Genomic DNA, 22,571 nt, shown 5'->3' on the forward strand with positions numbered 1-22,571 from the left:
ATTATTAAAACTCTTAAATCAAATTCTAAAATCAACTGTAATATTTATAAACTATTAATTAAAACTTAATTAATAAAAAAATAGGCATAATATAAAATGTAAATACTTCACGATTTCACAAAACCACCATTTTATGACAAGTTCATAGATTACTGACGATGGACGTTCAACCTTTCATCCTACAAGGCCTAACTACCGGATTAAGTCAACATACTTGTTGAACCTACCAAGAATTATGCTTACGGTGCTAGATGTCGAAACCCAATGTCAAATCGAATTTACAAAAATATCTAATTTATACATATATCATTTATTTCCCACAGTAACAGACAAAAGGTAACACTAATCTTAACAATTCAATACAAATTTACGCTGGATACATCGTGTGCAATCATTTGCAATCACAGAGAAAGAAAAAAACAGTGCTTATTTGAAATGAAAAAATAAAATGTACGAAAAAAACATCATGCTTAAGCCTATGGCCATCAAGGTCCAACGAAGCACATTGATTATGAACAGGCCACGCAAAAGTGTGTGTTTCAGTAAGTCCAAGTACGGTCCTGTCAAGGTTGTGGTCTAAAACAGAAAATTATTAATTATTCGCTGTTAAAAAGTAATTATAAAGTAACGCTGATACCTCATCGATCCAAAATATCGGCATCAATGTGTGTGTTACATTTTCTAAGCTGGTTATGTTCGGCACTGATCTTACAAACATATTGAATTGAACCCTTTTCGAGAGAGATAGAGGTGTTCCACTTATCTAAAAGAATAATTATCAATATAAACGTATTCTAACGAAGTTGGATTACTCACGGGCTCCAGAGTAACGTACGTCTCGTGGAGTTTTTTCTCAGGCCTAACTCCGATGACTCCTTGTACATATTTCTCATCGGCATTCAGGAAATGTGGAAAAGAAACTAATACAGGGGCCCCTTAAAGTTAAACAAATCCTAATGCGAACTTAAGGTAAAGGAAATATTGTTCTTAAGTATATTAAATAACTTAATAAAATTAGTATAAATTTACTAAAATTATCTACAATATTTTGATATGTATTTAATTGGCTAGCTTATTATATTATAATACGGGAGCTGTATGATAAATACTTGGCCAATGATTGGTCTGAGAGTTAAGATATATTTTGTCATAATTCGAATCAAAGTGTGAATCAGAGTGAGCAGTGAGCTTTTGCATCTGAGCCAAAATGTTTAGAGTCAAACAAGAGGAGTCCTACTGTACTCTAAAAGCTGAAACAAGAAGTGTATTTATCTCCATTCTTGGCCCTGTTTATACATTTGCTTATCATAGCAAGTAACTACCAGTAAACCAAGCAACTATCATTATAAATAAATGGATCCAAATACGAAAAGTAGAGAAATAATACATATTGGTTTAACAGTGCTCAAGTCAAGTCTACATATCTACTAGAGTTAAATGGAAATAATATTTTTTCTTGAAAATTTGTTAGAGTTTAAGAAAAATAATAATTTAAAGTCTCCTTTTTACCAACGAGGGTTTGTCTAGACTGGACCTACAGTTTAACATGGACTCCGAAACACGGTCCTCGACATTAAGCCTACCGACTGGCCAGTGACCAACTTAGAGACCATCCGAGAAGACATCCGGTCTTACCCAGCCTGGTTACTGGCGTGACTGGGATAGTTATTCCTTGTTGGATTTTCTACTGGTGTCTAAAGACAATTACAATCACAAATATAAAGTACATCCATGCCCCAGCAGGATTCGAACCCGCGACTATCGCAACAGTGGGGATACTGTAACAAATGAGATTTGCTCTAAAAACATTTTTGAAGTATAGCTTAAACATATTTTTTTCGTTCATTAGCATTTTGATTTTGATCACAACTGTTCTAGAGGTTAATATTAACACGAAGAAGATATTGTAAATCTTGTTATGATTAAAATTTGTTTTATGTTAGAAAGGAATCTCTTTTTTATTCTTCCGAAATCATCTAACTAAACATTCTATGAAAACTAGAGTCCCTACCCTAGAATATAAACAAAGTTGTTGCATACAAAACTTTATCTTACTATATATTATATATACGAGGGTGGTTCAAATATGATAGAGACAAGCGCTGTAGATGGCGCGCATGTATGTTTGGAAGGTCGTGGCTTAATTATACGATAGCTGGGTCCCTTACGAACAGTATGGCAAAATTTTCATCGGGAGCTCATGTTTCACGGCGTGCTACGACCATGAGTGAACGTCAAGTGCCGACCTCCGTAGCGCAACGTATTGTCATTCGTTTTTAGTGTAGGAAGGCGTTAAAAAGACATAATTTTTTCTGCGTTTTCGAAATCAGTTCGATAGTGAGTGCCTGAGTAAGGCTGCCCTGTTTAAATGGGCCAAACCATTCAAGGATGGCCGCGAAACCGTCGATCGCGAACGATTGGGGATCGTAGGATGAATGTTCGAGACATTTCGGCTGAACTCGGCATCAGTATTGGTAGTGTAGAGTCTATCAACCACGAACATCTTCAATATCACAAAATAACGCCGCGATGGGTTCCTAAACTGTTGAATTTCGAGCAAAATTTACGCGGTTGAAAGTTTGTCGCCCCTTGCTGGCGCGATACGAGGCAGAGGATGATACAGACGAGACATGGGTACACTATTACACTCCTGAAAGCACGATGTTGTCTAAAGAGTAGAGGAAGAAGGAGGAAGGGGCGCCAATCAAAGCGAATACAACCAGGTCCGCGAGTAATCTGTGTACGGTGTTCTGGAACCGGCGGGGCGTGCTCTACGTCGATTTCCTGCGCAACCAACTTACCATTAATGCTGCATACTACTCTAACCTTCTGAAAACAAACGTGAAACCCGGTTATCTCTCGAAACGGAGAAGCATTCCAGCACGAAGTGTGATTCTTCCCAGGATAACGCGCGCCCTCATACCGCGCGTCTCACGCCCGATGCAATATCGGAATTAGGGTGGGAGATACTGAAACACCCCTCCTACAGTCCGGATTTATCACTCTGCGACCACATGTTGCATGTCTGCATCACTGAAATAAGACTCGGAGGTTAAAGATTCAACACCGACGATGAGGTAGAGGAGTTCGTGCCCACATGGCTGTCCGAGTTGCCTAAGGAATTCTTCGATACCAACATCAAAAAACTTCCGGAAACATGGACAAAATGCGTAGCTAGTGAGGGGAAATATCTAGAAAAACTTTACATTTTTGTAATTTTTTTCAACAATATATAAACGTGTCAGAGTATTTGTCTCCATCATATTTTAACCACCCTCGTATGTCACCGGAAGCTTATATAGGTTTATGACACATAAGATAAGGAAATACTTTTTATAATAATCTTCATCACAATCCTGGTTGAAAGGTGTTAAAGTAAATATGTCTTCTTTGGTTAAAAAAAGGAATCTGTGTTAAGTACAATAATGAAATGTTACTAGTTTCTAAGGACTTTAGAGTTATGTAGTTGTCAGAGATATACAAGTGTAAGTTAAGAGAGAAACCAAGTTGTACGTTGTTGTTTTTGTTATTATATATAGATTAATTCATTAGTTCGTTTATATAAAGTCTTTAACTGTTTAGATAGGTGTATTAAATACAGTTATTTGTTAAAACTAATCCCAGTATATAAATTAATAACTGTAAAAACTCAACAAAAGGAACTCTTTTCTGATAATATCCTGATTTTATCTCGTAAAGATTTCATAACAAATATATAGTATTAAACAATGTTTACACTAAAAAATAAAATATATTTTGCTGTTTGTTCTTATCAAGGCCATTTATTGTTCAGACAACCCCCCGTATAAAAACAATTGAAAAAATATAAAAACAAAAGGCAAGACGAGTTGAGCAATAATATATCAGTCTTAAAGCATTAACGGTTAAATTACAAGTTTATTTTAGATGCTTCTACTTAATCTGAAACCATATTTTGTCCTGTAGTACATATAGTTCCCTTTTAACGTCACCACCATTGATTCGGGTGGTTTCGAAGTCTTGACCTCGTCGTTTCCTTCACTTTTAACATCGTCCTTCAACATCGATCTATTTCTATTTGGTTTACGACCATTTGGATGTCTTCGGTTATGTCCAGGTTTTGGTCTTCTTGTAACGACGAGCTCATCCGAGTTAGCACTGGTGTTAACGATCATCGGTCTTCGTTTGTGCCCAAACCCTGGCCTCAAAGGTTTTTCGGGAAGATGTTCATTGATGGCTTCTGGTCTAACTGTTACAGTAGTTCCATCTGAGTTGAAACTGGCGTTATTATGTACCGCATTTTGGTTGGAATCAAACTCTGATTGAATCGGCTTCACAGGAACATGTTCGGTGACATTACCAGCGTTCTCCAAGCTCGAATAAGCATTATTGTACACAGGTCTTCTATTAGGACCGAATCCTGGTCTGAGGGGTTTTTCAGGAATAGTTTGATTGGAGCCTTGCATTATGTTGGATCCACCCGGTCGTATTGGTCTTGGAGGCCCTCCAGGTCGATTATTCGGCCTCGGTGGCTGTTGATTGGACGGTCTCTGACTTGGAGGTCTAAATGGTCGGGCTGGTAGAATAGGAGGTAGAGTTTGGAGGTTAAAAAAAGTCCCTGGAGCAAAGGTGACTTGTTTAAATGCGCGCTTTGGTTGAATAGTTGTAGAAGTTGGAGGAGAAACTGTTTTTTCTTCTATATCCTTAAATCTGCTAAGTAGCTTCACAGAAGGGTCGGATTCCATGGTAGTGCTCGTTAGTGTTTTGTATCCAAATTTGCTTAGTGTATTTGGAGGTGAATCTAGTTCTTTGAGACTTGGCATGGACGGACCTCTTGATGTTCCTTTAACATTAGAATATGCATTCGTTTTAATAAACATCGGATGGACGGTAGAACTTTGAACCTCAAGATCAGTCGTTTCGAAGACCTTTGTTGTACTTGGTCGTTTCTCGATATAAGATCTGGCGGTAAAAATATTTTTTGGAGTCGTGTTTTGATAAAACCGAGATTTTAACGTCGAGACTGGTCCAATGGTTGTAGTGGATTGTTCCAGTTTATTTTGAATCATTTGATGAGGTTTTGCCGTCACATCAACTGATATGGTTTTCTTATCCTCGACTAAAACTTCAGTAGCTTCCGCAATCTCATCTTGTGGTACCTTCACTTTCATTTTCAAATTATCTGTCGAACTAGTAACAAGTTTGAAATCATAAATAGATTCTTTTGTGAATATCGGCCTAGTAGGTGAAGCTGCACTTTTCACTGAAGTTGTATCCGATGAACTTTCCTTCATGGTTTTGTAGAACGTCATCTCTGTGACAAAATCGGTGGAGTCAGATACAGTTTTCTGTGTCGAAGATTCAAAATTCGGTGTTTTCGTTGTTGTTTGAGATATTAATTTGAAATCACGAATAGATTCTGTTATAGAATCTGAGTTTAAATTCTCCATTTTCTGTAATTTAAAGCCGACTGGTATAAAATGATGAATTGATTCTTTAGAATATGGCAATCGATCGAAATTGGATGTTTTCGGTGATGATGTTACGTTTTTTGAAGCTAACACATAATCATGTATAGATTTCCTGTTAAATGGTGGTACCGAATCGTTTTTAGTCGATTTTGGATAAGTTGGTAAAGGAGGAAACTCATATCCATCCCCGTCTTCCTCTTCCTCTGAACTAATTTCGTTTTCCGTCGCGTTTCCTGGAGTTGTGGTGGGTTTGTCGCCGTCGTCGGCGCACCCCGCTAAATAAACGGAAGTATCTCCCTTACAATATAAAGAATACACGACCCAGGCATTGAACCCGTCCCCAGATATTCTTTTGTGCTCGTTGTAAATCCTGCGGACGCATTGGAGATCGTCGGCGATGTCATCGTCCCGAAATTTGTCGCACGGAACGTTACAGCCGTACCCTGGAGGAGAACACCTTAACAAGAGAAGCAAGAAGATAATACATCATCGATACATGATAATTAAATTCCGAAAAGGTCAACCAGATCGGTCGTAAAAGCTGAACCTCATTGTAATACATCGCTGGGAATCAGGTTTATAAATCAGGTTCTTGTATAGGTGTGTACCATAACGGCAACTTGAATTTGATTAAGATTTGTGTCATATTTAATTTTATGTTAATTGAATACATTTAGAAGATAAGAAATACGTATCCAAATCTAATTATTAGGCTTAGTGAAAATCTTGCCTCCTTTTTTGAAGAAAACGAACGCACCTGGAGGTGTGAAATTTGGCACGGTTAAAGTCGAGGAAAAAATGTTGGGCCTATGCGCTATAAATAAATATATTCCAATAAAACAAAAAAAAACGACCAAATCAAGCAACCAGGAATAGGTGTCAGATAATTATCAAACGAAGTTATTTAGTTTTAAGCAGTGCTAATTAAAAATTTGTATTACTTTCGGTTATTTCTGTATTGTTGAAATTGTTAAAGAGTTATGGAGAGTTTGGATGTAAACCAAAACGATTAACAATAGTATGGTCACGTAAAGTTATATTTTACATTTTTTGCAGACAAAACAAATTAATGTGTCCGCTTTATTGGAAGGTATATACAGCTGTGAAAGAAAAATTCGACACGTGAAAACGTCATCCCAACATAACAGGTCAATTGAAAAGTCCCCGGCCTGACACATATATGGCGCTACTACAATTAAATCTATATGTTTTTTAGTTGGCCCTAACCCTCAAAAGATGCGTGTACAAATTTGACAGCTGCCGGATCATTAGTTTGTGAATTATAGCATTTTGAGTGAAGCAGCTTTTGTTATTGTGACAAAAATGGATAAAAAGGAATTTCGCGTGGTCATTCACGAATATTTGGGTATGAGAAAGCTATGTGCAAAGTGTGAGCCGCGCGATTTCACTTTTGACCAAAAACAATGACGAGTTGATGATTCGGAGCAGTGTTTGAAGATGATCAAGCGTAATAAACCCGAGTTTTTGCGTCGACATGTGACAATGGATGAAACATGGCTCCATCATTTCACTCTGAAGCCCAATCGACAGTCATCCGAGTGGACTGCACACGATGAACACGCTCCAATGCGTGGGAAAACGCAACAGTCGGCTGGCAAGGTTTTGGCGTCTGTATTTTGGGATGCGCATGGAATAATTTTCATTGACTACCTTGAAAAAGAAAGGACCATCAACAGCGACTATTACATAGCGTTATTGGCCCGTTTGAAGGACGAAATCGCCGAAAAACGGCCGCATTTTAAGAAAAAAAAGTGCTGCTTCACCAAAACAATGCACCGTGTCACAACTCAGTGAAAACGATGGCAAAAATCCATGAATTGGGCTTCGAATTGCTTCGTCATCCACCGTATTCTCCAGATCTGGCCCCCAGCAACTATTTCCTGTTCTCAGATCTCTAAAGAATACTCGCAGGGAAGAAATTTTCGTCGAATGAACAGGTAATCGCCGAAACTGAGGCCTATTTTGAAGCAAAGGACAAATCGTACTATAAAAATGGTATCGAAAAGTTGAGGGATCGCTATAATCAATGTATCACCCTTGAAGGGAATCATGTTGAATTAAAAAAACTAATTTTGCCAAAAAAGTGTTTTGCTATGGTAGGCAAGGGATTTTTCAATTGACCTGTTCGAATGACAAAATTCTAAAATGACAAGAATCATCAAGATATTTAAATTTTTGATTTTGATTTGAGCTTTTGATTTGAGCTTTTGATTTAAATTGATGTCTGGTGAAGAGAAAGAAAAAAGATAAATTGTTCTTTGCTTAAGGGCTCTTATTAATTGATATGGTTCTGGAGACATAGTATATCATTATACTAAAAGCAATTCAAAACAAGTCAAGATTCTTCAACGTAAATTTAAGTTACATTGACTTTTGATTAAGTTCAAGTTTCTTTACTAAATGCGCTTTAACAAAGCACTAACCTAACGTTACAGATATTTGTGTTAATTTGGACATTAAGAGTGAAAATGAATGTTGCAAAGAACGTTCACAATTATAAAATAGCTTCATAGAATTTTAATTCATCATTTATTGATGAATTGTTAGTTCCCACGTGGGACATAAGACAAAGTAAAAAGCAATAAATATATGAAAGCCATAGAAAATAAACTAAAGAAGAGCTATCTGCAAGATGTTTGGAGGGGTTAAAATGAAAGTAACTACATAATTTGCATAGATGCAACACATTACATTATAAAAAATATTATAAAATTGATACTTAATTGTAAATGTTTAATTGTTTTGGTACTTAATTTTAAATATTTATTTATAATATCGCAGTTGTCGCAAAAAATAATTTGCTGTTTTTTTTCCTGCGATAATTGATAGTTATAAAAATTATCGAAAATTACATTTATATCGATATTTTTCTCGCCGGCTGTCACCCCTATTATAGAAGAAAACTTCAAATTTAAGACAACATTTTATTTATTAGATAAAATGTAATATTCATCCTTAATAATAGTTAATATATAGTCAAGTAGTATTCAAAGTTATTTTGTACGTACGTACAAAACATCGCAATGTTGCCGCATCAACTCTGAGTTTTAGTTCAGTTTGGCTTTGACACTCCAGAAAATTGTAATCTCAATAAAATAATTGAACAATAATTTTATCAAACATATTTAGTTTAACATTATAGTAAATCTAAAGACTACAGTTAATTATACAGCCACAATAGTATATAGGTTAGAGTTATAACCTCGTACACTAATCTCTTATTACTATTTCTTTCAAGAATTTTACATACGTCTGACAACCGGACGACTGTGACAGGCTCATTTGTTTACGTGTTCGAACTAATCAAACAGCATTGTGTCTCTTTTTAACTAAAATAAAATGAAAAGGAAAATATTGTCTGATTCTAAAAAGAATTTATAAATTGCGAAAGGTAATACATTAAATATCTTGATGACGTGTGTACGAAAAACTTTGAATAGATTATAGAGGAAATGTATTATCGGAGGGTCCATAGAGTGTTAAATCACTAAATAATTCTTGTATGAGTAAATACATCAATTTAATGTACAATTTATATCAACATTTTTTCTCTATTACGTAACCTTTGAACTAATTCTGAATATAATAGATGACAGGTAACTATATTTTTTTAAATTTATTGCCGTTATGTTTGGATTAAAATGTCATTAATGGCGTCATTACGAATCTCATTTCGGATAATCCTTAAATAAGAATGAATAAAACCTGATATTTTAGGATTACTTTTATTAATAATATATAATTATTAAGATATATATTCCTACAGTAAAGTGAAAAAGTGTAATTGATTGACAGTATTAACAAGATTATCTACTGACTAACTACTGATTACCTTGACAAAGGCTTTAATGTGGTTTTGCATTTAGTGAGTTAATATAGAAACAACAAAAATGAAAAGGCAAAAGAGTGTATAGTAGACATGTTTTAGGTTTATCCTTTTTAGTTATGTGTAACAGTATTTTTCATTGTTCTTGGGTCAATACACCTAACAAAACTTATACTACCGGTTTATTTAAATACTAAAAATACAGGGTGAAATACGATGACCTTTATTATGAGTGCTGTAACTTTTTATAAGACTAGTTCTAATTTATTAACTTTGAAAGATTTTTTCATATCCAAGACTTGACATTACGGTAGCAGTATCGAAATGAACCGAATTATTCCATTATTTACGGCGAAAGTTTCATTTTTGTTAAGTACTCAGAGGAATGAAGTGATTTGTAGGAAATACAGAATTGGACGGAGACAAAATGTACTTTTTATGACAATCATTTCAGAAAGATAAGAAAATTATCGAAGTTCCGAAGAAAGAGGTCGACCAGACCCTAGCACAGCTCGAAATCAGTCCTTCTAACACGTTGAAATCGACTCGGAACTTATTTTTATCGATATAACATTCAGAATTATGTGTATTTAAGTAAAACTTGCTTGCAAACTATCTATATTTACACTTCTTCCAATTGGCTCACAAATATGTCCTGCCTGCACTATTTGTGCACTATTGTGTGCACTATTTAACTTGAGCAAAAGGATGGAGCAATGCCTTCATCTGAAAAAATTGAATCGACTAATGACGCAATGACTAATGAGTGATAGTAACCATTTCATTATAACTTGGAGGAACCATCAGTTATTCTCATGGACAATTCACCATATCATAGTACACTGGTGGAGAAGATCCCAACAAGTGCATCAACAAAGGCTGCAATTAACGAATGGATCAAAGTACATAAAATAAGATTTGAAGAAACCATGTTAAAGAATGAACTATTTCAAATTGTTACTAAATAAATATTAAAAAAATGTTTCATTGCGTTTTTTGTTATTTACTTTTTTTAAAAATAAGCCCAAAAAAAGATGTACAGTAGATCAGATGGCTGAAAATATGGTCATATAGTATTTTGACTTCCTTCCTACCACTGTGTAATCAAACCAATCGAGTTAATATGGAGGGTAGAAAAACTTATTTTAATACACATGCTGGTCGAGAAGGATATTCTATCAGGAACTGTCAGGATACGTGGAAGGAAGCATTGTCGACCATAACACCTTTGCTTTGGATGAACTCGAAAAGACATACAGAGGAACTAATTGATAAATGGTGGAATCGTAAACATGTTTTAGACAGACTGGAAATTAACAGTTCAGTGAGTGACTTGGACAGTGACTCGGAAAGTGAAAGTAGCTAAAAAAAAACTTTCAGGATACGTTATAATGCGACAGAGTGATGAGAGTGGAAACAACTAAAGGTACGCGCATTAATAGAATATCTGTAGAAAATGGTATTGTAGGGCGTGAAAGATTTATGTGCACAGATATGATTGTAATTGTTCAGAATTAAACATGAGTATCAGGTTAGAATGTATGAGGAGACAATAAATAGTAACTGTTTTGTAAATTCATTAGGCAGAATTCAATGATTAATTTTATCAAGAATGGTGTACACAGGTAGTAGCAGAAGAAATAAAAAATACAGTGATATAAAGATGACTTGACAAGTAAACACACCATCGAAGGAAAAAAGAACTAGAAGTAAAAAAGGCCAATATGCTCTCGAATGAAAGTAAAATACATTGCTTTGATATATAATTGTTAATTAGGTGGATCAGGCCTCCAGGAGGATACACATAAAAAAAGCACCTAAAAACTCTACCTTAGGAGCATAAGTTATAGGTGGTATGGAAAAGAGTTAAATGTAAATATAAAAAAATAATTCTAACCAACAAACTATTATGCCTTTGTTCTTAATTGAAGTTTTAAGTCCTTCGATAAAATATGCATTAGATGTACTATTATAAATATGTTTTATAACATTTTTGTTCAATTATTTTATTTAGATTAGGATTTTGTTGTATGTCAAAGCCTAACTGAACTAAAACTCAGAGTTGATGCGACAATATTGCGACATTTTGACGTCACAAATTTAAATAACGTATATATAATTTTTATTTTGTCTTCTATATTTTGAATTCAATAAATTTGCTCACTTTTTAAATTTAATTTCAATGTTATACTATTTTGTAAAATTCTAAATAAATTCTAAAATAATGGTATAATGGAAATTGGTATTCGAATCGATTGGTATGGCATGTATTTATGCATTATTTTGTTTACAAGTGACACTCTTAAAATATATGTTAATTATGTTAAAAGTGTCACGCGTGCATCTTATTATTAACACTTTTCAGAAACCTAATTTGCTTAATGTTTATTAAAACACTGAAAGTTAATGATGGAAGTCTCAACACGAAGTAGAACGCTGCATAATTAGTTGAGACCATACAAAGACTTTTATCGACTTTCTAAAATCAATTATGATAGTAAAAAAGAATTATCATCTTAAGAAATCGTATTGACGTTAAATTTGGTTATAACTATGAGGACAGTTTCATAAGTAATTGCATTTTTGAATTTCCGACACAGTAACTTTAACAACATCAGTGCTGCCCTCAACTGCCATCTATTAATAGCCTATTGTGGGATTTTAAACAAGCTACGTCATCTATAGTATATTCAAAGTTATTTTGTACATACATTATCTAAATTTGTGACGTCAAAACGTGCCAATGTTGGCGCATCAACTCTGACTTAGTTCAGTTTGGCTTTGGCATACAACAAAATTGTAATCTAATTAAAATAATTGAACAAAAATGTTATCAAATATATTTTATTGTAACATTATAGTACATCTAAAAACTACAGTTAATTATACAGCCACAATAGTTTACAGGTTAGAGTTATAACCTCGTACACTATTGCTTTCAAGAATTTTGCATATGTCAGACAACCAGATGAGCATTGTGTCTATTTTTAATTAAACAAAATGAGAAGGAAAATATTATCTGATTCTGAAACGAATTTACAAATTGCGACAGGCAATATATTGAACATCTTGATGACGTATGTCCAAAAAAGTTTGAATATATTATAGTTTATGTTTGACAGCAGTCAACATCTCGAATTCTAACAAAAATGGAAAGTGATTTTCGTGTGCTGATTAACCAATATTTTTATACAAAAAAGTGCAGAGGGAACTAACGAAACGCTTAAAAATACTATGTAGATTTTGTACTATTCATTTTAATGGTTAAGAAGTGGTTAACTGTCCTAGTCGGTCTCCCAAAAGTGTCATCATGCGAAGATTTTGACAATGTTAAGTCATAATACGCATGAATTTTTAAGCCGTTTCTAAATATGGATACACCACAACTTCTTTGGTAAACATGCGGTTCATTCATATCGATTATCTTTAAAAGGAGTGAAAAAGGTTTTTTTGGTAGATTTGATATTGTTTTAAGTAAAAACAATCGCATCTGGTGATAAAAAAAGGATTTTTCCGTCAAATACATGCACGGTTGCACATGTGTGTAGACATCACAGAAAAGATCCATAAAATGGGCTAACTAACTGCTAAATTATTCAGATTTAATTCCTGATACTATTTCCTGTTTCCAAACCTAAAGATATAACCGCATGATAAGAGATTTGGGTCGACCGAAGAGGTCATCACTGCAACAAACGCCTATTCTGAGAGCCTATTATTGGAAATCAATGAAAGAATTCACGCTTTTTTGGTGAACAATATATATATATATATATATATATATATATATATATATATATATATATATATATATATATATATATATATATATATATCGTTCGAAAACGAAATATCGTTACTAACCTGTCAAATTGCCCTTGTATTGTAATAAAAAAAATAGTAGGTAAATCAAAAAAAAATAGTAGGTAAATTAAACAAAAAAAAACATTACTTTTTATAAAATATTCATTAAATAACGTTAGTATTCTGTATGGATACGAATACATTATTTGCGTTTATATAATGCAATAAGTACGACCATAATAAGTATACACAGTACCGAACTGATCGTTTTCTTCAAATGCGGCCTTTTTTGTGGATTTTTTAAGTGTTTTCGTCGATAACAACCTCTTTTGGGCGTCCACTGCATTCATTGCCTTCGGTGCTCATTTCACCACATCTAAACTTAGCATAGTTATCCTTGATACTTGATTTTCTTGGGGCAGTGTCCGAAAACTCTGCATCAAATCAACTTTTTGCTTCAACTGTGTTTGTTCCCTTCAAAAAGCAATATTTTATCAGCACGCGAAATTCGTTTTTATCCATTTTTTTCACAATAACAAAAATTAGTACATTAAACTGAAAATGTCAAAATAAATTAAGAAGAAATAATTCTTGCTTTTACGAGAGCTATTCCTATTTTCTAAAGTATTTTTCTCATATATCCCTGTCCGTCGGCCCTAACTAACAAAGAAATATAAACTCGCTGTTTTCTTTTGCTGTTACTTTTCCGTAAACACATTCATGGTTTTCCATTTTTGGTATTCTTTTCCATCTCCTGAATTACTTTTTCATTGACTTGTTCTATTCTAATTCCACAATTCGAATATAATGTTTAAAGTTCCTCATATATAATCAGTTTAGTATTTGTGGATATGTCCGCGATTTGTAACAAAAAGCAATTACAACACAGCTAGTTAAACTTCATTCAATATATTGCTATTGTAACAAATAGATAATAACTATATATCAAAACAATACACTTGAAACTAATTTTATACAATAAACAATTGTTATTGTAGATAATGCGTGAATATAATAAATAACTTAATTATCCTTGAGAGATTTTCAAATTCCCGCACTTCACTTTTTGGAAATCTCACTGTAGCCAAATTAAAATAAACAGCTACTTGAATGAAACTACCTGAGTTGTGTAATAAGTTATGAAAAGAATAAAAAAATATCTGTAAAATGTATTTTATTCAACCTTCGTTTCCTCTCACTTATCCATTCAACATAAACATACCGTACAATCAATATATTTAGTTCGAAAACAATCACTGGTAACTATATCTGACGAATATGGTGAATACTTCGTATCCCATGATATGTTGTTAAAAAAAACTCATAAAATCACAAAAGTTGTTCTATTGAAATAGCTGTTGTTCATAAATTACCCATCGACTTGATGGTAGTATGTTGAAAGGACGACAATAGGAAAGATTATTGTCCAAAAGTTTGGAGAAAACGTATTTTTAGCTGATATAAAAAATACTGCAATAAACCATTAAATAAGCACGTTCGTATTGTACTTTAGTTGATTTCTTAGAGTTGGTGGGTTATATATTGAATATAGTCTGATTTTTAAATACTGGTTATCAACTATATGAGGGATATGCATACATGGTCAGTTTTGGTTGAACAATGAATGGATAGTGGCCACAACAGTCGGTAGTGACTCTATCTGCCATGTTCCCGATTTTTTGTCCTAAAGTATAAAAGTGTCCTTTTACCAACTATGAGTTTATCTGGACTGGGCCTAAAGTTTAACATGGGCTCTGAACCACGGTCCTCAGCATTAAGCCTACCGACTGGCGACTGACCAACTTTAGAAATCATCCCAGAAAACATCCGGTCTTTCCCAGCCTGGTTATTGGCGTGACTGGGATCATTTCCCTTGTCGGATTTTACACTCTTGTCTAGAACATTCATAAATTTTAAACAATCACAAACATACATTTACGACCATGCCCCAGCACGATTCGAACCCGTCACTATCGCAACAGTAGGAGGACCGTCCCATCGCCTTTACCACTGCGCCACCATTTTATTGATATATTATATCTTCCCTTATTTACTAATAGAATTTTAAAAATCCTAAAGAAAATTATGTTTCATCTGATTAAGTTATGTTATAATATGAATTGTTGTTTTCGTTGACGTTACAAGGTTACTATGATCTATCTTATTGAAAATAGTTTCGGTGTAGAAAATAAGCCGTCACGTCTTAAGTAATAAATCAAAATCAGAAAGTTTCTTTTTGAGCTGATAAAGATAAATTATGACCATTGTTTATATTGTCAAACAGCTTATGAACAATTTTTTTTCCACTGACTGATGAATTCTTATTTAATATTATTTTTTGTTTTTATTTATAAACAGAAATAATGATTACAATGTTATATAATTATTGAATACTTGACATGAAAATCCGAACATATTTTTAAGGCATTGAATATTCAAATATTATCTTTTATCAAAATGAAACACTCGAAATTAAATTTGCATAACTGATATTGTTTTAATCTGAAAACAATACCTAAATATAACACTAATTATCTATAAAAAAATTCCAATTATAATATTCCTCTGCATAAGAACCGAATATTTTTAAAACATTTCTTTATAACACCTTACTGTATAATGCTAATAATTTAAAACACTTGAGTGTTTCTTCATATTTTAATCTTTTATATAAATAAAATATCTATTTTCACTCAGCCTCTTAATTAGTGTTAGGAACAACTATCGACTGAGAATAGTCGCAAAACAGTCGAACTAGTTAAAAAACTAAAAATAGTAATTACTATTTCAATCAAATCCAGGTTTCGAATGTTTTTCTATTCCTGACATCAGATAGAGATGTACTAATTCCTTCCAGTATTAATTTCACGAGAGAGGAAAAGATGGAGATGATTGACAGTGTAAAAAAAGAAGGAATGCACGAATGTTGAACCTAGAAAGTCAAAAAAGTTAATCACAAAAAGAACTAATAGCTATCATGATACTTAATGCAGCAAAAATATAAAAAAAAAGAACCCGGTTGAACAAAAATTAAGATTAATTATTAAACGGTCGGGATAGCGCGTACGCAGTCCCGGCTACCAAAAATTACGCGTCCGAGTTATCCGCATTAGGGATAATCGCAAAGGTCAGCCCCACCTCAGTGCAATGGAAGGGCCTTGCTTCGGAGAAACCGCCTTAGTGATCACGGTAATCTCTACGCCAGGTAAGTATGCTTATAGCTTGTCCTAATAGAGGTTTTATACCAGGCCTTACGACTATAGACGGCAACGTTTTTATTGTGCTGCCATCTATCCACCGTCTAAGTACTAATAATGATTTATAACCAATAATCAACTTAAAAAAACGAATATTCAAAGTATATGTAAAAATTGTTAATAAATAAATTTGAATTTTATGATAAGTAATAATATGCAAATATATAGTGAAGTTCCTAATGTTAATTGAAACAAAATACTAGTTAACGACCAGCAAGAACTATGAAAATATTCTAAAAATATCAGTGATTGCATCGAAATCTTAGTTTGTTTTCGAATTTTTCAGGTTTTTTCTTATCATCTCGATTAGTTCGACATTGAATTAAATTCTAAGTTTGTTTGATTTATTTAAAATGTCAAGAAAAGATGCACTAAAAAAGTAAATATTGTAAATCATGTTTCTTAATATAGTAAATATTTGTTGTATTTATTGTATCTATTATTAATTCAAAATGGTTTTAAGACATCAATAATTCATAGATATTTTACGAGCAAGTTTCAAAGTTGTACATCTCTATGTCTATGAAAGTAATTTTACAGTTTTACCTTTAACTAAATGATTGGATAAACAAGCAAAAGGGAAGTATATAGTTTTACTACTTCCATTTCAATCAACATTTGATAAACTTCTATTTTTAAATCAATTATAACTTAATTTAAACTCATAAAACACTAACTCATTCTAACTCTTATTTATTTTACATGTTGAGTTAAGTATTGTATTGTTAGTTATTTTTGTACCGTTCAGATTGTAGTTTTACATAATAGGAAATAATATATTAGAGTGAATTTATTAGTGATTAACCACCGGACAGGCATTTTGGGATTATCTATTATATTATTTGTTTTAATTTTGCAAATTGTACGTAATAATATAGTAAATTCGTTATATTTTAGATAAGATTGAATCTATTAGTGAAATATTACTTAAGGTGTTTTGTCTAGTGGGAAAATTGAACAAGAAACATATAAGAAACATCGCCTATATAAATAAATTATATTTGTTGTCGTACATATTGTTCTATATTCCTTTTTCTTAAAATATTTTTTTTAATTAAATATGTTTGTTGGTCGACCATAAAGGCATCTGGAAGTTACCTTTAATTTATTATTATTACACACACATTTATCAAATAATTTAATTCCGTATATTGATGTTTACACTATAGGTTGCTTTTACGACTTTCCTTCGTGTTAACCGACTCACCAATAAATCTGGGAGATCTGAAATAATCCGTGATCTCCGCTACCCGGGTTCATAGCCGCCGTGTCCATCAATGACTCGTGCTGCGCTATGCACACCCATGTGGGAATCTCTCGTTCTGGTATATCGAAATTTCTAAGTTCGCGCGCCAGCTCGCATCGCTGGTAGATCTTTGCCGACACCACTGTCCACGACACCACGCCGAAGAGGACGATGATGGCTGCACGCAACAATCTCATCGCGAAACTACTGATGGTACCGAGCGTGGAAACAAACAGTTTATATTGGTAAAACGGAGTACAGGACCCCATTCTACAGGCCGAAGAAATCAAGCGAGTTAAATTAAATGTGAGCCGGCTTCGTTGGCGCAGTGGTTAAGGCGACAGGACGGTCCCCCTACTGCTGTGGAGTGGCGGGTTGGAATCCTGCTGGGGAATGGATGTCATTTATGTTTGTGATTGTAATTGTAAATGTATCACGCCAGTAATCAAGTTGGATAAGATCGGATGTTTTCTGGGGTGATCTCTAAGTTGGTCATTGGTCAGTCGGTAGGCTTAATGGCGAGGACCCGAACCACGTTAAACTATAGGTCCAATCCAGATAAACTCTCGTTGGTAAAAAAGAGACTTTAAAATATTTTAAAAATTTCATTCGTCCATTCATTTCTGGAAGTGTAATCAGTATGAAAAAAACATTAAGTTATTAACTCATTATAAAGAGAAAACGCATACCAGTTTAAAATTAAACTAACATTCAACATTAACAAACATTCAGAAATGATTAAGTGCATAAAATAACAGATGCCACTGAAGAAGGCTATGAAAATAAAAAAATATCGTCAGCTACAAACTGATAGATACAGCTGTATGTTTTTTAGTTAACCCTAACCCTCAAAAGACGCGTGTATAAATTTGACAGTTGTCGGATCATTAGTTTGTGAATTATAGCATTTTGAGTGAAACAACTTTTGTTATTGTGAAAAAAATTAATAAAAAGAAATTTCGCGTGTTAATAAAATATTGCTTTTTGAAAGGAAAAAAATACAGTTGAAGCAAAAATTTGGCTTGATGCCGAGTTTCCGGACACTGCCCCAGGAAAATCAACATTAATGATTCGTATGCTAAGTTTAGACGTGGTCAAATGAGCACCGAAGACGGTGAACGCAGTGGACGCCCAAAAGATGTTGTTACCAACGAAAACATTAAAAAAATACACAAAATGATTTTGAATAACAGTAAATTGAAATTGAATGAAATAGCAGACACTCTAAAGATATCAATTGAACGTGTACATCATATCATTCACGAATATTTGGGTATGAGAAAGCTCTGTGCAAAGTGAGTGTCACGCGAGTTCACTTTTGACCAAAAACAACGACGAGTTGATGATTCGGAGCAGTGTTTGAGATGATCAAGCGTAATAAACCCGAGTTTTCCGTCGATATGTGACAATGGATGAAATATGGCTCCATCATTTCACTCCGAAGTTCAATCAACAGTCATCCGAGTGGACTGCCCACGATGAACCCACTCCAAACCGTGGGAAAACGCAACAGTCGGCTGGCAAGATTATGGGGTCTGTATTTTGGGATGCGCATGAACGGCGACTATTACATAGCGTTATTGGACCGTTTGAAGGAAGGTTTATTGGACCGAAAAGCGGCCGCATTTGTAGAAAAAGAAAGAGCTACTTCACCAAGTCAGTGCACCGTGTCACAAATCAGTGAAAACGATGGCAAAACTCCATGAATTGTGCTTCGAATTGCTTCCTCGTCCACCGTATTCTCCAGATCTGGCCCCCAGCGACTACTTCTTGTTCTCAGATCTCAAAATGCTCTCTCTCAATGCTTGCTGAGAATAATTTTTCGTCGAATGAAGAGGTGATCGCCGAAACTGAGGCTTATTTTGAACCAAAGGACAAATCGTACTACAAATATGGTATCGTTGGAGAATCGCTATAATCAATGTATCAATCTTGAAGGGAAATACGTTGAATAAAAAAAACTAATTTTGCCAAAAAAATGCGTTTTACTATGGTAGGCCGGAGACTTTTCAATTGAGCTGTTAAACCTTACATCACCGTCAGAATGTTTATAGTTAAACAAGCGGAAGCCTACTCTACAATAAAAGAGGCTAGATTCTCTATCTATATTATATAAATGGAAAATATTACGATGATTACATTTACTGGTGATACTGCGATTTTTGCTGTCGGAGACAATAGCGAAGAACAGGCAATATAGAAGAAAATGTAAATAATTGGACCCAAATCACTATAACAAGTAGATATGAGGAAAGGTTCCATTCTCATAAGACTCAACAAGACATAAAATCAACAGAATCAAGCCATTTTATCTTGAAATCAGTAACTTCAAAAATGGCCCTTACCAAAAATCAAAACCAAGTATAAATAAAACCACTTTGAATAAAACTGAACCACTGCTTCAGAATCTTGTTTTTTATGATTGATAACAATATCAATATATCAACATCGTGCAAAGTTCGAAAGCATTTACGAAATATTAGTTATTATAACAAATAGAAAGATATATTTCCATCTACCTTGTATACTGTTTAAAAGAACATTATTCCTTTGGGATGAGACATAACCTTTGACTTTTATCAAACAAGAAAAATAGTTAATTTTTATGCGTTTGATTAGTATTCGTGATTGCTGAGAAACAGACATGGTCGTAAAGGTCAAACCAAAAATGACGCTTGATAAAAACCCACTTGAAATTATTTTCCGCTAATCAACATTAAATCAACAATTAATTGGCATATTTACTTAGTACTTTCGGTTGTTATACATTACAAAAAACAACAAGAACAAACTTAATTTAATTTAACAAATTGTTTCTTATTCCATATAAAAATATTTTACCAAATAGATTTATTGATGTTTTCTTACCATATTGCTTAATATGATGCCTTCAGATTAGCGAGTAACCAATCTAATAGCTTGTTCAATAAAACAGCCAATGCACGTCATAAAAATTTATGACGTCAGCACGTGGCAACACTGCCGCATCAGATTTAACATATAATTATTATCAGTAATATTTTGAAGAATTTTGCAGACATTTGGCAACAGGAATAATTTTAATTCTATCGAAAATTTTGCTTCTTCTAACATATGAATAGCGCAATCCCTTAATCTGCTTAAATCGAATCTAGTATTTATAACCGTCAAAATGTTAATACAATATGGCACTCCGTTTAAAAGGGATAATAATTTTAGTGAAATAACATGTGTAAAGCATTAAGCATTAACAGTAGACGAAAACTGCGACCGAACTGAACCAACTGAGATTAAAATAACTTTATCACCCCTCGTATACATCAGATATAGCCTCCTGCAACTACTGGTTTTTTGCAGTTCTCAAAAATGCTCCAGGGTGACAGGTTTGGCTCAAATAAGGAAGCGTTTGCCGAAGTTAAAGCCTATAGACAATAATAGGCAATAATAGCTAAAAATCTATAGGCAATAATAAATTACTTTAAAAAATTAAACATCCACGCACTAAATGGGAATAGAACCCGCCATTATCGCATCAGCATCAGTATGGAACATCCGGTCGCCTTGACCACTGTGTTACAAATACAACCTTAATTACTTATGATGAAGTTCAATCATAATAAGTTGAGTCCCGTATTTTTAAATACAGCTTATAATTCCATTTTTATTGTCTCAAAGGAAATTTAATTATTTCCAAAATATTGTATTAGCTTAATTATCAATTTAATGGACTCATTAGTCTTAATGATTCAATTATAAACATAACCGTTCTCGACTATTCTTTATTGTGGCCTATGACATTAACGTTATTCTATTAGTGTAGCTTTAATTTAATTTTATCTACCTTTTTAATTCAAATATTACCGAAAACGCATTTTATAAAAAATGATGAACTTTCAAATTAAGTTATATTGGTTAATAAAACAATATTTAATGTTAAAATATGTAAAGGTAATTATTTTTACCTTGGCAAGTGGTTAAGTCTAGTAGTCCGTCAAAACATCTATAAATACCATCAATGTCCGCCGTTTTGTTTAAACAAAAGCAACTACTTGCTTCACTTGAACGGAACGTATTGTTCGTTGCAGTAAATTTATATCCCTTAGTATCTTGAACGTGTTGTATTTCAGAAAAACTTAGTTTAATAGACCTAAAAGGTTTAAGGATAAATAAGTGACAAATGAAACAATATTGAACTATTTAAAATAATTGGAATTATTAATGACAGATGTCAAATTCCGAACTGTAGTGCCATAGTAGTCTAGATCCTCAGGAATTAGACAGATGATTTATTATAGCAAAAATTATTTTACTAAAGTCATCTAGTAGTTTAAAGTTAATATAATATTTTTAATACATTTTAAAAATGCATTGTCTTACAAGATATTATTGCATCTTATTTTCCTGCAGGAATGCTGGAATTTAAAAAATGTTGACGTACCTACAAATATCTTCCGAAAATGTTTCAAAGTTTATATTATTTTTAATGTCAGGTGGGAAAACCGTTGTGACTCCACCCGCTTGCTTACAAGTTGAATTTTCACTATTTGGCCATACATCAATTGTTGTCTTATTTTGATATTTGACTAACACAGCCGCCTCATATCTGTCATTCTGTCCGGATTTAATCGTAAAGTATCCTTGATGTGTATTGTTTTTCTAAAATGTAATACCACAAAATAATTCGAAAATCTGCAGACAACATAATGTAACCTTACATAATCTAATGTAGCATATACCAAATGGTCGAAATCAAATTTAATTTGTTTAGTTTCTTTTGTTTTGCTTTTAATTTGTGCACAAATGGCTTTAACAGTAAAATCGTTATTTGCAGACGCATTTCTACAAAACTTCATTCCACTAAAAAGGAATCTCTTAACTGTTGTTTTTATAAACAATCCATCGTTTTCTTCGAATATATTCGACAAACTAGTATCTAGAATAGGAAGGAAATCTTTCGAGATAGCTTCGACTTGAAACAATAAACTCTA

At 33.3% G+C, this 22,571-nt stretch overlaps 2 protein-coding genes and 1 non-coding gene across 3 annotated transcripts; all 3 read right to left on the minus strand.

Moving 5' to 3' along the window:
* Window positions 1-294: 294 nt before the first annotated feature.
* Window positions 295-22,545, minus strand: LOC143198608 (sensory neuron membrane protein 1). The gene is made up of 6 exons (XM_076407945.1): window positions 22,299-22,545; window positions 22,022-22,239; window positions 21,546-21,730; window positions 817-935; window positions 638-763; window positions 295-576 (listed from the first exon to the last, which is right to left on the minus strand). Exons 1-6 carry the CDS (start codon window positions 22,434-22,436, stop codon window positions 427-429), a joined length of 936 nt encoding a protein of 311 aa, XP_076264060.1. The 5' UTR covers window positions 22,437-22,545; the 3' UTR covers window positions 295-426.
* Lyz (lysozyme) lies at window positions 3,761-17,952 on the minus strand. The gene is made up of 2 exons (XM_076407934.1): window positions 17,566-17,952; window positions 3,761-5,907 (listed from the first exon to the last, which is right to left on the minus strand). Exons 1-2 carry the CDS (start codon window positions 17,871-17,873, stop codon window positions 3,903-3,905), a joined length of 2,313 nt encoding a protein of 770 aa, XP_076264049.1. The 5' UTR covers window positions 17,874-17,952; the 3' UTR covers window positions 3,761-3,902.
* On the minus strand, window positions 16,153-16,314 carry LOC143199234 (U1 spliceosomal RNA). Its single transcript, XR_013006405.1, has one exon. It is a non-coding gene; the product is annotated as a U1 spliceosomal RNA (small nuclear RNA).
* Window positions 22,546-22,571: the final 26 nt, after the last annotated feature.

The sequence above is a fragment of the Rhynchophorus ferrugineus genome, unplaced genomic scaffold (genome assembly GCF_030347505.1).
Source record: "Rhynchophorus ferrugineus isolate W39M unplaced genomic scaffold, kcgeb_rfMv2 rfM6, whole genome shotgun sequence".
Taxonomy (NCBI): Eukaryota; Metazoa; Arthropoda; class Insecta; order Coleoptera; family Curculionidae; genus Rhynchophorus; species Rhynchophorus ferrugineus.

What these genes read in the sequence shown, in the direction of transcription:
- LOC143198608 (XM_076407945.1), bottom strand. Translation starts at nt 22,436, where the DNA reads ATGAAGTTTTGTAGAAATGCGTCTGCAAATAACGATTTTACTGTTAAA. An exon ending in TATATGCTACATTAGATTAT is followed by an intron (nt 22,240 to 22,298) that starts GTAAGGTTACAT and finishes ATTACATTTTAG; the next exon opens with AAAAACAATACACATCAAGG. An exon ending in AGACTTAACCACTTGCCAAG is followed by an intron (nt 936 to 21,545) that starts GTAAAAATAATT and finishes TTTAACTTTAAG; the next exon opens with GGGCCCCTGTATTAGTTTCT.
- Lyz (XM_076407934.1), bottom strand. Translation starts at nt 17,873, where the DNA reads ATGGGGTCCTGTACTCCGTTTTACCAATATAAACTGTTTGTTTCCACG. An exon ending in CAGATCTCCCAGATTTATTG is followed by an intron (nt 5,908 to 17,565) that starts GTGAGTCGGTTA and finishes TCTCTTGTTAAG; the next exon opens with GTGTTCTCCTCCAGGGTACG.